This window comes from Dendrobates tinctorius, unplaced genomic scaffold (assembly GCF_039654945.1).
Source record: "Dendrobates tinctorius isolate UK_male_01 unplaced genomic scaffold, ASM3965494v1 ptg000073l, whole genome shotgun sequence".
NCBI lineage: Eukaryota > Metazoa > Chordata > Amphibia > Anura > Dendrobatidae > Dendrobates > Dendrobates tinctorius.
In genome coordinates this window covers 9,512,170-9,527,828 of record NW_027361741.1, presented here as the reverse complement: position 1 = coordinate 9,527,828, position 15,659 = coordinate 9,512,170, and the positions used below count along the sequence as shown (strand labels likewise).

At 42.6% G+C, this 15,659-nt stretch overlaps 1 protein-coding gene across 1 annotated transcript in view; it reads right to left on the bottom strand.

Moving 5' to 3' along the window:
- FAM222A (family with sequence similarity 222 member A) overlaps nucleotides 1–15,659 on the bottom strand; it is a 119,339-nt gene that overhangs the window by 41,166 nt on the left and 62,514 nt on the right. Inside the window, exon 2 of the mRNA XM_073582628.1 lies at nucleotides 7–127. Coding sequence (XP_073438729.1) covers nucleotides 7–88 — 82 coding nt within the window. The 5' untranslated portion in view covers nucleotides 89–127. The remainder of the gene's footprint in view (nucleotides 1–6; nucleotides 128–15,659) is intronic.

The window sequence follows — 15,659 nt, the reverse complement described above, 5'->3', positions numbered from 1 at the left end:
ACTTACACTTTCGAGGCTCCAGCCCCTTGTTGGAACATACAAGGTGCTTTACTGGAGGGTTCTGGGTTCTTTGAAGACAGGCCAACATGGTTACAGGGACTTATGGTCACCTAAGCAGATGGTCACACTGCAAGAAAACATTAATGACATTGGTTAATACATTACTGTAATCATATTCCATTCTTCAATATGAAGGGGAACAAAATAGAACATTAGAGTCAAAGAAACATTCATCTTTAATACACAGGATCCTCCCTGGAAATTAGCGGCTGCTGGCAATTATGAGAACCGCAAATTGAAATCCCACAATATGAAGCACCAAGCTGCAGGAACATGATCCGCTGACAGGAAAAGTCTGCTGCATGTTATTCACAGCGAGGGGAGATTGCAGCCATCTCCATTCGTGACTGTGAAAAGCCCTCTGTTACTTGCCACATCGATTATGTGGCTGCAATAAAGTCATCTATATTATAGGAATAAGCAGCTGAAATATTTACACTGGGAAGAAAGGTCCTTAAGCGGCAGAAGATATTAAAGCTTCTTACCTACGGTACTTTTCATTTTCTGCAGATTTATTCATTTTACTTACCGTATATTACTGTTGGACTTTTATTAAAAAAAAAGCAAACAAACATGTTTTGCTACAACCAAAATACCGTGCATGCAAAATGTAATTGCATATGAACACATGACCTTTACACAGAGAAAAACAAAACACAAAAATATATTGCAAAAATTGCATGAAGGTAGTAATAGTAATAAGGGTATTTAGTTATCATAATTTTGATCAAAATAATGTACAAGCCATCCCGCCACGTCACGGCAACCCTTGTGGGACAGTCCTAACTCTTGTATTTAAAGCCTTTCCACTTGTCAAGTGACGTAAATGTGAACAAGGACCAAGGGACTGAACCACCAGTAATAGTATAGGCCAGACAGGATGGATTTTCCAACTCAGAAACAGGGCGGTCACACCCTTATATGCACAGAATGCACAATGAAACAAATGAGAAACTGGGTCTGAGCAGAAAAAGTAAATTAATGTGCATGCAAAATGTAATTGCATATGAACACATGACCTTTACACAGAGAAAACAAAAACAAAACAAATATCCTGGAATAAAAAAGTAAAAAAAACATATTGCATTTGTTTCATTGTGCATTCTGTGCATATAAGGGTGTGACCGCCCTGTTTCTGAGTTGGAAAATCCATCCTGTCTGGCCTATACTATTACTGGTGGTTCAGTCCCTCTGTCCTTGTTCACATTCACGTCACTTGACAAGTGGAAAGGTTTTAAATACAAGAGTAGGGACTGTCCCACAAGGGTTGCCGTGACGTGGAGGGATGGCTTCTACATAATTTTGATCAAAATTATGTTAACTAAATACCCTTATTATTACTATTATTACTACCTTCATGCAATTTTTGCAATATATTTTTTTTACTTTCTTATTCCAGGATATTTGTTTTGTGTTTTGTTTTTAACCAAAGTACCGTAAATATCTCCGTGACTTTTTTTTCTACATTCATAAGGTTCTGTTCAGGCAAGTCTTTTCTGTTACGGTATGTTCACACAGCGCTATTGTTTGGGCAGAAAAATGTTACATGCAAAAAAAGCATTCATGACTAGGTAAAACAAGCAAAAATGCTGAAAGAATTTACATACTGTTACTTAAAGCACAAAACGCACCACAGCTTAGTAAAAATGCAAAGAAAAAATGTACTTGTGAATGATGTTTTTAGAAATCCCATTCGTGTTGCTTCTACTGTAAAAGGCTGCATTTTTTTTCCCCTCACAGAAAAATTATGCTGCAAAAATGCTGTGTGTGAACAAGCCCTTATATTGATTTCAAGGACTGGATAACAACCCATATAGCTGTAGGTCCAGCTTTCCTATAGCCATGAGATGCAGAGATATATCTGCCCACCCCATATCTCAGGATTACTAGGTGGCTCAGTGGTTAGCACTGTGGTCTTGAGAACTTTGGTTTCCTCCCATACTCTAAAGACTGATAGGGAATCTAGATTGTGAGCCCCAATGGGGACAACGATGAAGAGGAGGTCTGGAAAGTGCTGTGGAATTAATTGCACCATACAAGTAAAATAAATATAAAAGGTTGTATGATTTTGGCATATGCCCAAGGCCTCATGCAGACAGCGATTTTTTTAGTACATAAAAAAATTGACAGATTTTCAGCAGTGTTTAAACATTGTGTCAGTTTTTACAATCAGAGTGATATTTGTTTTTTCGACTGAGTTAGTCAAAGAAAATTAAAAAATAGCACCATACCAGAATTTCTTCCAACATTCGGATCACACTCAGCTACGCAAGTCAATGATTCTATGGAAAACGATCGGACTGCACTCGGATGACATCTGAGTGCAGTCCGCTCTCCACTGACTGACAGAATGGAGAAGATGGAGACATTTTTTCCTCCATCTTCTCATCCGAGAGAATCGGATCACACTGTGATCACAGTCTGATCAGAAATTAAACAGAGTGCGACTAGCATAATCTACGCGGTTATCTTGTATGAGAGGCTACACGGTTGTGTGACCCTAACACAATAGTATATAATAAGGACTATACAATATAGTGAAATACTGTTATAGATATTTTATTCCATTCTATCATTAGCATAGTCATTTCATATACAGTAAGAGCTGATCTCGTCCTCCATACAGCACCGGAGATTACACATATTGGAAAATAAAATATAAATTAAAATTTTAACAAAATGGTTTTGGCTGTAATTGCATTTGGTAATGTGAATAAGTCTGTGCTTAAGCTCTGAGCCTGCAGAAATTCTATGTATACAGTATATAGAAGGCTTCCTGCCAATACTTGTATTTAATGCAGAGTTTAGATCCATAATAGCATAAATATTGTTTAATTGTAACCATAACATGCCGGTCATATAGTATATAAATATATTTCATCTAAACAAGTACATATGCTGAATATACATAAGTACATTCCCATAATGGTATTTGTTATATTACTGGCCCTTTAAGATTAATGTCGCTAGTTTTTCCATCTAGTCCCTGGGATAACCCTGAGCAATTTACTTTAAAGTAAACATCTGAAGACTGGAGTAATTGTAGATAAACACTCCTCAGCATCATTGGGAGGGCAGGGATCTGCAACAAATTCCTCCTAAAGTGCCTTTTTCGTGTATGTATATATATATATATATATATATATATATATATATATATATATATATATATATATATATATATATATATATATATACATACACACACACACACACACACACATACATACATACATACATACACACACACATACACACTAATAGTGGGCAACAGAGTTCTCTCCTGTCTTACTCGCTCATGAACCTTTTCACAGGAGGGCACTTTAATTTCCACATCAAGCTGTTCCTCCAGTAGTGCAACCTTTGCTTCTAACTCCTTATTCTGGCGAACTAATTGCTGACGGGCACTCTCATTCTTCTGAGCATTACTACGTTCTGTCTTTAGATCAGTGTTCATCTGGTCATCCTGAAGTGTGGCCTTTGTCAGCCTGTTATTGGCTAATTCAACATTGCCGTGTTCTTCCTCCACTTCTTCAAGCTGAACAATGCGAGACTCTAACCGCCTCTTTTCTTCCAAAGCCAGAGCATCTTTACCACTGTTGTTGGCAATCAGCCAGTTCATCTCTTTCCTGCTGTTCTTGCCTTTTAGCATGCTTTGCAGCAGCAAGCTTCTCCTGCATATGGATCATCTCTGCTTCCATACTCTCCAGATTCTTCTTGTCTTCACTCTGTCCCTCACTCAGGCCTGGCCGCTGTAAAGGGCCTGTCACACTAAGCGATATCGTTAGCAATATCGCTATAACTTGTGACGTTATAGCGATATTGCTAGCGATATCGCTGTGTGTGATACTTACCTCCGACCGGCTCCCCCGCTGGTTATCGCTGATCGCACGAGAACAGGCTGGACCGTTTCTCGTCGTCAGCTTCCTGCGGTGCTTCCTGTGGAGAGACGAGCGTGGAGCCGGGCGGGAGGATGCAGGATATCCTAGTGTGACAGGTAAGTAGCGACCCCCGTCCCCTGCAATGTCGCTAGTGAGATCTGCCTGTGTGGCAGCTCACTAGCGACCACTTAGCGATGCACCAGCGATCCTGACAGCGTCATATCGCTAGTCGGGATCGCTGGTGCATCGCTAAGTGTGACAGGACCTTAAGTCTTCGTCCCACTTCTTCTCCCGCAGAAGACCTCTTACAGTTTCTGTGAGTACTCCCTCTTCTCTGAGGGACTTATTCAGACCTTGCCACGATGCCAGGTGACCTTTGAGCTCGAACATTTCTTTCTCTAGCTCATCTAGTCTGTGCTCCCTCTCACTCTCAGAGCAACAGTCACCCCTAGAGTCTGGGTCACGCCGATCATCCAAGAGAACCCTCCAGTTACCCTCTGACCGTATGTGCACTCCAGTTGTCTCATCTCCCAGCCCATCATCCATCATGTCACGAGAAGTCAGGTCCATAAGTTGGGCAGATGTACCCCTTCTTCCGGTCACTTCTACAAATGACCTGTCCAGCTTAGCTGGCGTCACCATGTCTGCTAACCCAACAGTAGGAACGTCTCCATCCTCCTGCCATATATCATCAAACAAGACAAAGTTCCGATCCCTCTCAAAGGTATGCATTAAGTTTAGTGGCATACTACCACCTTGACACTTAACCCTCTTTGTCATTTCCATCATGACTCTGTCCACCGTACAGTTCACAATGACCCCATGGTCGCAGCGAACTCCAGGGATCCGATTCTTCTCCCAGAACCTCCCAACACTGACCCTCCAGGTACACAGTCTCTCACACTGACCCAGGTCAGTACAACACGAACACCTGTCCGTTACCTGTGTCGGCCACACAGTTCTCGGGGACCTCTTATCTGCAGAGGCACCCTAGCAATCACCAGTCTCTTCCTCTGACCCTGGTCAACATATTACATGGCTTTCACGACAGTCACCTGCTGGCTGCGCAGATTCTCGGACCCCTCTACCGCAGAGGTGTCCCATAAGTCTTTTCCACTGACCTGCTGTCTGTATATAAGACGGCTTTCACAACCGTCAGCCCTCCTGGCTCAGCGTTGCCAGCACTGCACCATGTGCTTTGGAAATCGTTGCCCTTCGCAACCGAATTTTGCAGTCCTCTTTCATTGCTCCTAGCAACAAGGCTTCAACACTGCCCATAGCATTCTTCACCAATTGTAATGTAGCGCTGTTGTGAGCTCATTTTCTCGCTCACCTTTGATGTCCGATGAACTCCCTCTGCTGGTGAAAGGAGGTGGTGAAACTGATTTGGATGGGAGAACAGGTGGATTGCTATTGGACATCCGGAATCTCTGAGTGGATATAAGGCAGCCAACGCCCTGTAAGGTTGGTGGTGATTTCTCTGTTCTGGCCTCCAGTTCAGCTCCTGTCTGCTAAAGCTAACTTTTGCTCTGTTATTGTTCCATGAGATTTTGTCTGATTTGCTTAGTTTTGTGTTCTGCCAGCCCCGGCTGGGGCTCTGCTGAATTTCCATTTTTGTCCCTGATTGGTTAAATCTCTTTTGCTCTGTCTTCAGAATATATCGGAGTGCTGATATAGGGATTTTGAAGTCTAGTGACTTCAGGGCCGTTTTTCCTATCGGACGTGTTGGGACATTTTTGGTAGGGTTTTTGTGGATTGCAGCCAGCATCTTTTCTGTCCTTTCCTATCTAGTTAGTTGGGCCCCATCGTTTGCTCTGCCTGTCTTTCTGTCTGTGTTTTCACCGACAATACATGTTGGGGGCTGTCTATTGCTTTGGGGTCTGCTCTGGGGCAGTTTAGATTTCCCCTTTCTTTCTTTTGGCTTATTTAGTTCTCCGGCTGTGAAGAGGCGTCTAGGACCACCGTAGGAACGCTCCACGGCTACTGTTAGTTGTTGTGAATAGGATCAGGGGTCTGCAGGGGGTTGGACCAGATGGCCCAGGAGGTCCCTTCCAACTCTACAATTCTATGATTCTATGATCCGCTAGCTACCAACCTCTCCGGTTTTCTGGACTTAGCTTGCATTTTTGTTTTTTCCTCCTCCGGTGACTCATTCATAACATAGCGCTGTCATTCGGGTAGGGGATACTCGCTTGGCAGCCATATAACCACATCCGGCACGGGTTTTCCATAAAACAATCAGACCATGCGGTTTATATAGACATCATAAACCATGACCAGCAACATAAAGTTCATATTAACAGCATAGCATCCATGACAGAGCTTCACTCTGTTATCCCTGTGGTCACACAGGTTGTGCCTTGTCCAGCATACAGGCTCTCTTAGCCTCACAGTTATATCCCCTCTCTGGTTTTACCTCATGGCTGCAGATGTCCATTCCCTCCAGGGAACTATCAGGCACGTGCAGCCATTAACACAGCGTTCACTTGCTGTCAGGAAGACAACCCCATCTCCCTCAGATGGGACCTTCCACAACGGACCAACCGGGTCCCTGCATTCACTCCATGTGATTTACCCTGGCCACCTTATATGGTCCGTAGCCACGCCCATCGGGTCACATGGCTATGACCTCATCACAGGTCCTTCAACCACTCATATACACTTTACAATAGCATTCTTAAACACACCCCCTGGGTGGGTTTGTAGGTAACTGGTGTCACCCATCTCACCAGTTACCTTGAGACTTCCCAAACACATTGAAACAGCAACTCAGCAGTATCACTGCTGATCAAGAGATACCCATCACACATCCTTCATCTCATAGTCCCATGCCCATATACCCATCATACATATCCTCCATCCCATAGTCAACCATTATGACATCATAATGAGGGGCGGGGCTTGATACACACTTATTCACCATTATGTAGATAGGGGCAAAATTGTTTGGTGAATTGGAACACGCGGGGTTAAAATTTCACCTCACAATATAGCCTAGGACACTCTCGGGGTCCAGATGTGTGACTGTGCCAAATTTTGTGGCTGTAGCTGCGACGGTGTGGATGCCAATGCCGGACATACACACACACACACACACACACACACACACACACACTTGAGCTTTATATATTAGATATATTTATTTATTAATGAGATCAATTCTGCATTTGTTCTGTATTAATGGGATGAGTGCAAAATCCTATCTTGTAGCCAATTTTCACGTTTGAAGAAAAGTACAATACATTTTTGGGGATTTCGAATGCTGCAATTCTTTTCCTGTTCTCTTACAGCTGATGAGCCATAAATGAGCAATAGTCAGTAGTAATAGAAAACTAGTAAAATATTTATACATGATCTGGAATACATAAAATGTATAGTTATAAATGTCTGATTGCAAATGACATCATACCGCAGCTCTGGCAACTTTGGATCTTCTCCCTTTTTAAATGTCTTTATCTGTGTATACTCATTGCTACCAATCTATTCATCCTCCCTAACAGCTTCTATATCTCCATCTCAAAGTATCTACAGTATATCCATTTGCTTTTGTACATAAAACTACACCACAAAATCCTAATGGGCCACTTAGACGTGGCCATATATCGATAGGAATGCTCCTTTCCAGATTATCGGCCTGTGTAAACAAGCAGTCAATCACTCGACGATTAAGCAAATTGCTTTGCTTGTCGGGTGAGATAATTTTTAAGCAAAATTAATATTTATTATTCTCGGCAGCACATCATCCCTTCCAATTGGGCTATCATGCACAAAGAACGAACATTATTAATATTAATTCTGGGCACATCGATGAGTGGTCAGCCTGTTTAAAAAGGCTATTACGTGACTGCCCGTAGGCTTGGATGTAGCTGATCGGAAGTCGCTTAACAGCCATGATTGGGCAGTATGAACACATCAAAGCTTTGTTCACATCTGGGCTTTCTGCATTTTTTTCTTGGTCCATCATACCCACAAATTTAAGCCAGGAAAGGATATGTCATATGATAGCCATTAAATACGGCAAAATCATCATATCGATTTTGATAGAATGTAATTTTTTCACGGCTGCTGTCATGTTACCTGCTGTGCTATTTTTTTTGTATCATTTATGTAGGAATATGAACATGGCGTACTGAGCATGGAACTGAATGTATGAATTATACATTTGTGCGACATGAGACCTATCCAATTTTACATGTATGTGTAGACAGAGAATCTTTGTATACCCAGATTTTTCCATTTTAGACATAAATTAACTATATTATTTAGATAGTCCTTATGTTCAGCAACCTTCGATTTATAGGAAGACACATTCTGAAACAAATCAAAATATTCTGGCAGAGAATAGCTCGACGTCCTCATTTTATATATTAGAAAAAAGACTGCTTAATATTTGTCAAAGAAAGTACATGTTAAATCACAACTTTGTTAGGAGAGTATAAACCAAAAACATAGCCTTGTGAGATAAAGCCCACTTAAAAAAAAAAAAAAAAGCCAAGAACAAACCCACACTTTCTTTTGCTTCAATTGCTTCCTCAGTTCTGCATAAAACTAAAGTTTAGGGTATGTGCACACGCTGCGGATTTTGCTGCGGCTCCGCAGCAGATTTGCCTCTGCGGATCCGCTGCAGATCCGCAAACATTGTACAGTACAATGTTATCCAATGGGTTTTCAAAACCGCAGTGCACATGCTGCGGATTTGCTGCGGTTTTAAATCCACAGCATGTCAATTCTTTCTGCGGGTTCCGCAGCGGTTTGACACCTGTTCCATTACCAGGTGTCAAACCGCAGGGGAAAACCGCTGGCAAATCTGCAGGTAAACCGCAGGTCACTTTTACCTGCAGTTTTACCTGCAAATCCACGCAGAAAAATCCGCAGCTCAATCCGCACGGTGTGCACTCACCCTTAATCAGATCTGCTAATCAGTGTGCTTGGTGCACCCTTGGCATGGCCAAGAGACTCTTGTGCATCATTCCACCCACTAGTTTTGGTTGTCCCAGCCTCCCTCACTGATAGCACAGGCTTGTCTCTTGGCCACAACAAGGGTGCACTTGAAAACTATAGTTGAAACTGAAGTTTAATCAAACATGCTTAAGGCCAGGTTCATACTGCGTTAAGGCAGTCCGTTCAATGCATAGCATTGACGGGCTGCGTTAACGCTGTAGCATAACGCGCTTGTGTTATGCTATACCGCTAGCACAGATGCTTCATCTCTCCTTCACCTCTCCAGTACCAACACCAGAGCTTGATGCCAGCTGTGTTTTTTGACAATTCACAGCTGACATCAACCCTAACTACCGGTACCCCAATTGCCAAGGCACCAGGACAATAGGGAAGAGCCAAGGCAAAGAGCCAGAATTGGAGCTTCTCATGTCATTCTCCACTTCAGTGGTGGCTGCGGGCTGGTATTCTTAGGCGGGGAAGAGGCCAATAATCATGGACCTTCCCAGCCCGATAACATGAGCTCACAGCTGTCTGCTTTACCTTTGCTTGTTACAAAAATTTGGGGGAGGGAACTTTTTTCATTTATTTAGTTAATACAAAACTATTCAAAAGGCTCCATATGCAAGGCACCAAAGGGTGCAGATTTATAATATGTCGTGGGCTTGTGAAAATATATATCTGATGGATAGCTGTAGATGGTGTGTTAGGGACGACGGAACGCACTAAATATAAATAGGAAGTGCGTTCACCACCCGGGGTCCACCGTGCAGTAGGTGTAACAACCGCTGTTGAGTAATGGCAGACTCGCTATATGGCGGTATACTGCGCTAGGGTTAAATGTCACCCGAGGTGCGCAGAGCGGACTCTGTTAAACTCACAGAGGCACTTTAGTATAAGTAAAGCAAACGCCGAGCCTGTTAGCTTCACAGGTCTCAGCTGGCTTGCACACACGGTATACGGTCACAGGACACTGCCCAAGGCAGAGGTCGGTGTCAGTCTTGACCTACCGTGCGGTAAGTGCTGCTAACTGCAGCGCGGCGGTAACTACTGCCGCTGTACGACAGTGCCGTGAGGCATAACACTATCGGACGCTAATGTAGCGGTGCGGTATGCACTGTGCCGTATGGCTTGCCACTGACTGGCGCTGACTATAACTCTAGTTACCTATCCACATGCGTAATATCAGAGGGAAGGGGTTTCAAATGAGTCAGTCACCAGAAATATTACATCCGTCACCATTCACACATCTAGCAAGTATAGCCTATACTAGCGCATGGCCGAGCGGTCATGCGAGCCTTTTATAGCCATGCGCTTCCGGGACCTTCCAGACCTCTGGGATGGGCCAATCAGATCAGGACAAGGACCGGAGCACGTGACCCCCGATCTCCACTGAGAGATCGTCTCGTGGGCATACCCAGTAGCGTGGCGAGAGGACTTAAGGCCCTTTTACATTTAGCGATGCACCAGCGATCCAACCAGCGATCCGACCCGGTCAGGATCGCTGGTGCATCGCTAAATGATCGCTAGTGAGCTTTCATACAGAAAGATCTCACAGCGATGCAGCAGCGACGCAGCGCACGATACTTACCATTCACACACAGCGATCCTGCGTCCTCCCGCCCGCCTCCACGCGTCGCTGGACGTCACAGCAGGAAGCGCCCGACGAGAAATGGAGCCGGACATTCTCGCGCGATCAGCGATGGACAGCGGGGGAGCCGGTCGTTGGCAAGTATCACACATAGCGATATCACTAGCAATATCGCTATAACGTCACAAAACCAGTGACGTTTTAGCGATATTGCTAGCGATATCGCTTAGTGTAAAACCCCCTTAAGCCTCTGGAGTGGTTTCCTGCAAAGCAGGTTGCGCTACCATTGCTGGTCCAGAGGTGGCAGCAACATCCAGACCCAGAGAGCTGGTCTGAGTAGGGCGCCTGGATCGCCAAGATTGCTGTGCAGGTCCCTGAGCGGTCGGAAAGGAATGGGAGACTGCTGGAATCTGACGCCTAACACTGTGAGCCCTTGCGGGCAGGGTCCTCTCTCCTTCTGTACCTGTGTCTCCCTTGTCTTACACATGTTTATTGTATCTGTCTATATTTCCCATTTTTCTCATGTAAAGCACCATGGAATAAATGGCGCTATATAATAATAATAAATACACGGCAGCATGGTGGCTCAGTGGATAGCTTTGCAGCACTGGAGTCCTGGGTTCGAATCCCACCAAGGACAACATCTGCAAGGAGTTTGTATGCTCTCCCTGTGTTTGCGTGGGTTTCCTCCCACATTCCAAAGACATACTGATAGGGAATTTAGATTGTGAGCCCCAATGGGGACAGCGATGACAATGTGTGCAAAACTGTAAAGTGCTGTGGAATATGTTAGCGCTATATAAAGATTATTATTACATATATCTGGTAGACATATAATTATGTGTGTATAAATATATATAGATAATACTCACCTATTCCTTTTGTTAACACCTTTGTGTTTTTTGGTGCAAAAATACTACAAAAAGGCAACAAATCTACAATCATTTTTATACGTTCGTTTCTAGAGCGTTTTTGACAGACTTCATTTGGTGAAAAAATGAAGAAAAAATGGCTAAAGGTTTGACGTGCTGCAGATTTGAATCTGCACCAAATCTGCAAATCACAAATAAGCAACGTGTGCATGAGACCTCAGGATTCTCATTCACTTTGCTTGCATCAGGAATCCCATCAGGTTTTCCATTAAATCTGCAGGGGAAAAAACGCAACGTGTGCACGCAGCCTTAAAATCTCAAGTATATATAGTATAGTGTGTTGAGTACATTTAATAGTAAAATATATTAACACATTATTTACAAAGGTAATTGAATTTTCCATGTACACGAGTACTTTTAATGAAGGACTACTGTTGTGCAACAGAATAGTATCACGAGATATAAAAAGTTACCTGTGGAGAAATACTGGACAGATGTCTACACCCAATAGGCTATGCACTTAATGTTTTGTCTCATAGTAAAATTTTGACAAAAATGCGCAAATATTGTACGAGTATATTTAGCACAGGAAATGAAGTCAAATGGTTCACAAATGGTGGTAAAAGTTCAACCAAGGCTATGTTCACATCATGTTTTATTCATTTGTAAAATGGCACCATCAGGCTTACCTCTTAAGTCCTGAAAAAGTGGATTTGTATATTTGCGCTAATGGAGCCCGTGATTTAAAAGATGCACACGTAGTCACTTTATGATCTGTTGGATACCATTTTCAACAGGATCAGCCTATGTGAGGCACCAATCAACATTCAACTACGTTTTAGTGCCTGCCTGAAATAAGTGGATACTGTTGAAAACTATGACCGACAGAATAGCTCCGTCAGCGCCAAGATGCAAATTCTGTTTTCCAAGGCTACAGGTGTAAGCCCTGACGAGCGGATAAAATGTGATGTGAACCCGCCTAAGTGGAAGCAAACTAAGGAATTATGTTGTCTTAGATCACGTTAATGTTAATTCACTAATCTTTGTCAAATTTAATTAAAAAAAATCATTTTGTGTATGCTCAGCTTAAAAGGGTTATCCACAATTAGAAAAATGTGCCGGCTTTCTACTACAAAGTGAATCATATCTGTCCACAGTTTGTTATTGCAGATTAGCTCTACTAAAGTGTATGGGAATAAAATGCAATACCGCCCACAGCCTGTTGCACAGGCGTGTTGCTGTTTTTAGAACAAAATTGTCATTTTTTTTTTTTTTTTAATACTGGTTAACCTCTTTAAAAGGGGAAAGGTGGTCAACATTACATTCTGAAATGTCAAAAATACAGGTGAGAATGTCAAGATAAGGATTTGTAGACAATTTTTTCACTGACCATATGTTTCTGCTATTTAAAATCTTATAAATTGTGAGCAACGATCAGATTAACTGGACAATGACCTAAAATTCGGTCTTACAAAGATGTATCACATACACAAGAACATAAGCAACCGTATCAAAAAATGTGACCCATTGTGTAACCCAGTGGTTCTTAAACTCCCGTCCTCACGGACCCCAACAGATCATGTTTTCAGGATTTCCATAGTGTTACACACGTGAGAATTCCTGATGCCTTGTTACGTCCATCACCTGTGAAATACTAAGGAAATCCTGAAAACATGACCTGTTGGGGTCTGCGAGAACTGGAGTTTAGGAACCACTGGTGTAACCGAAGTAGCTTTTAGACATTACATCAGTGGACCCTGCCCCATTAGATCCTACCAGTGGATCCTGCCCATTGTTCTACCATTTGTCAACTATACGTCTATAGGAATGTCATGCAGAGACTCCCCCCAACATCTGCTGTCGGGGAAAGCAAGGCTTCCATAGAATAGACTTGTATTGTTGGAAGAACAGGGCAGCCGGGTCAAATTAGCTCAGGACAGGGGGGTTTGGGAGTTGAGGGCCATAGTTATGCCTTCTAAACAAATGGGAAACTGTCAATCCAACTGAAATAAGAAATTGCATAAATCTTTTGGATGGCTGAATAGTTTGGATGGGCTGTAATGACGCTACGGCACAGTATTATCCGCTATATGACATGGTTAATATAATTTGCAGATTTTCCGACGAGATGACATCTCCGTCATAAAGTACTAAAGGAAAACCTCTGTGTACCTCGGCTTTAAAGAATATACCTGGGCCAGCTACTAGTACGGCAAGGAAAGGGTCACAACAGCATAATTACCTGTAATCATTCAAAGTTACCAAGTAGATTACAGTGTTAAGGGTGAAAGAAGGAGAAACCTTGTGATCTGTGTTTATGCAATGGAGGCTTGCTTGAGAAGCATTCATTTCACGGTGACATACATTTTTAGAATTACAGACTTTCCACCGCATGCAAAACACAAGCGATTTGTATCACTTAAACAAAGCAGTTCAGCAAAACTGATACAAGTTTTAAAAGCTGAAGGACAAAGCTGTTATTTAAAACCAGGCAGGTGTCTGCCGGGCTCCAATTGTAAACCGTCACTTCCTTTTTTTTCTCCCTTTATTCAGATTCTTAATGAGGTATTCATCCTTTGAAAGATATCTGCACCACCTCCTTAAGATACTAATTTCACAACAAAATCCTCGTTACAGAGTAATTACTCTAAACGCCTGTCTAAATTCCATCTGTCCTCCTGCTCTCTCTCAAATGCAAATGGAGGAGCTTGCGAAACGGCGTCTAAAGCGCCGCTCGTTTGTTTCTTTTCATTCACTTTTTTTTAATTAACTTTTTATGCGAGCGAAGAAGTGATAACTCAGGAATTGGTCAACTGGATCTGATCCACGGCCCGCAAAAATGTAAAATAAAACTTAGCTCACCTAGCGCAAAAACTAGCACTAGCTAAAGGGAGCATCAACATGTGATACTTAAAGGAGGCCTTCCCCGGGACAAAAGTGGCCATTTTTTTGCTCTTATTTTATTGCTTTTGCTCTACTGAGCATACAGCTTTTTATTTTTCTGTATCTGCCATACAATTTCTGAGAAAGCCATCTATTATTTAATGCAAATTTTTGTGGTCTTTACAAGGCGGAGTGGCTGACCGGATCCTGTGGGGGCGTGTCTATAGGTTGCTAAGATTTTTACCTTTGGAGCCACGCCCTCTTTGTAAAGACCATAAAAATCAGCACAACTTAAAAGACCCATATCGCTGCGACTCCATGGTGGATTTACAAAAGAAATTATAATGAATACTTAGAGGAAGTAGTGAGAATACAGTAAGAGCAAAAACTTTTCAGAACACTTTTCACTTGGTCACTTTGTGACAGATCCTCTTTAAAGGGAATGTATTGCAATTTTTTTCGTATTAGTAATTATTGATTATACTGTATAATCAATTATTTTTACTACAAAATGAAATGCACTGTTAATTTTTTTTTATAAAATGTTTTTCTGCTGCCGCTGCCATTTTTACTTGCTGGGGTATAAGTGTCTGAGCACAACACTTACACACTTCAAATACGGCAGCCCCTGGGCACAGGAGACTATGATCAGTGTCGGACCGCATCTCCTGCATTGTGGCAGCCTCCAACTATGAGCTGGGGACGCTCCCTGACTGTCCAGTTCACAGCTGTGGGGGGGAGCAAAGCGCCATTTTGTTGTAGTCCACAGCTGTGCTGTGAGCTACAATTTCCCCCTGTCACCGCTCAGTGCGGTGACAGGAGATGCTGAGATGCAGCAAGGAGAGGTCTGGAATGTAGCAAGCAAAGGTCCAGGATGTGGCGATAGGTGAGCAGAGCATCAGGGTAGTGAATAGTCGTCAGCTTCCTGACATTGTACTACTGATTGAACCCTATCAGGTTTAACATGCCATCCAATCTGTGGACATCAAGTTATAAAGCAGGTGGGGCTGAGCAAGCGGATATATTTTGCTATGGGAGAATATTCAATATACCGTAACTTGTAATTTTTTTTTTTTATTTAATCATTACTCATTCTGGGCTTAAAAGTCCTGTGAGCAGTCCTACTTGGTGATATACTTGTCTGTATACATATAGAGTAAAGGATGTCACTGACTAATAGTAATCTATTCCCAAGCCCAAAATTAGCAGAAAATAAAACAATTGCATTACAAGATACACTGAACATTTTGCTATAAAACTATAGCTCAATATGCTTAGTTTCTCCTCTCTTAACTTCTTGGGATTTTCATTCTAGAAAGCAGGGCCAATAAGCCAAGCTACCGATTCCGACTGACTCCAACTCCTCAACTTCCCTTACTTCCGACTTCACGACGCCACAGCCCTGCCTCACTAGTGAACATGTACATAAAGTGC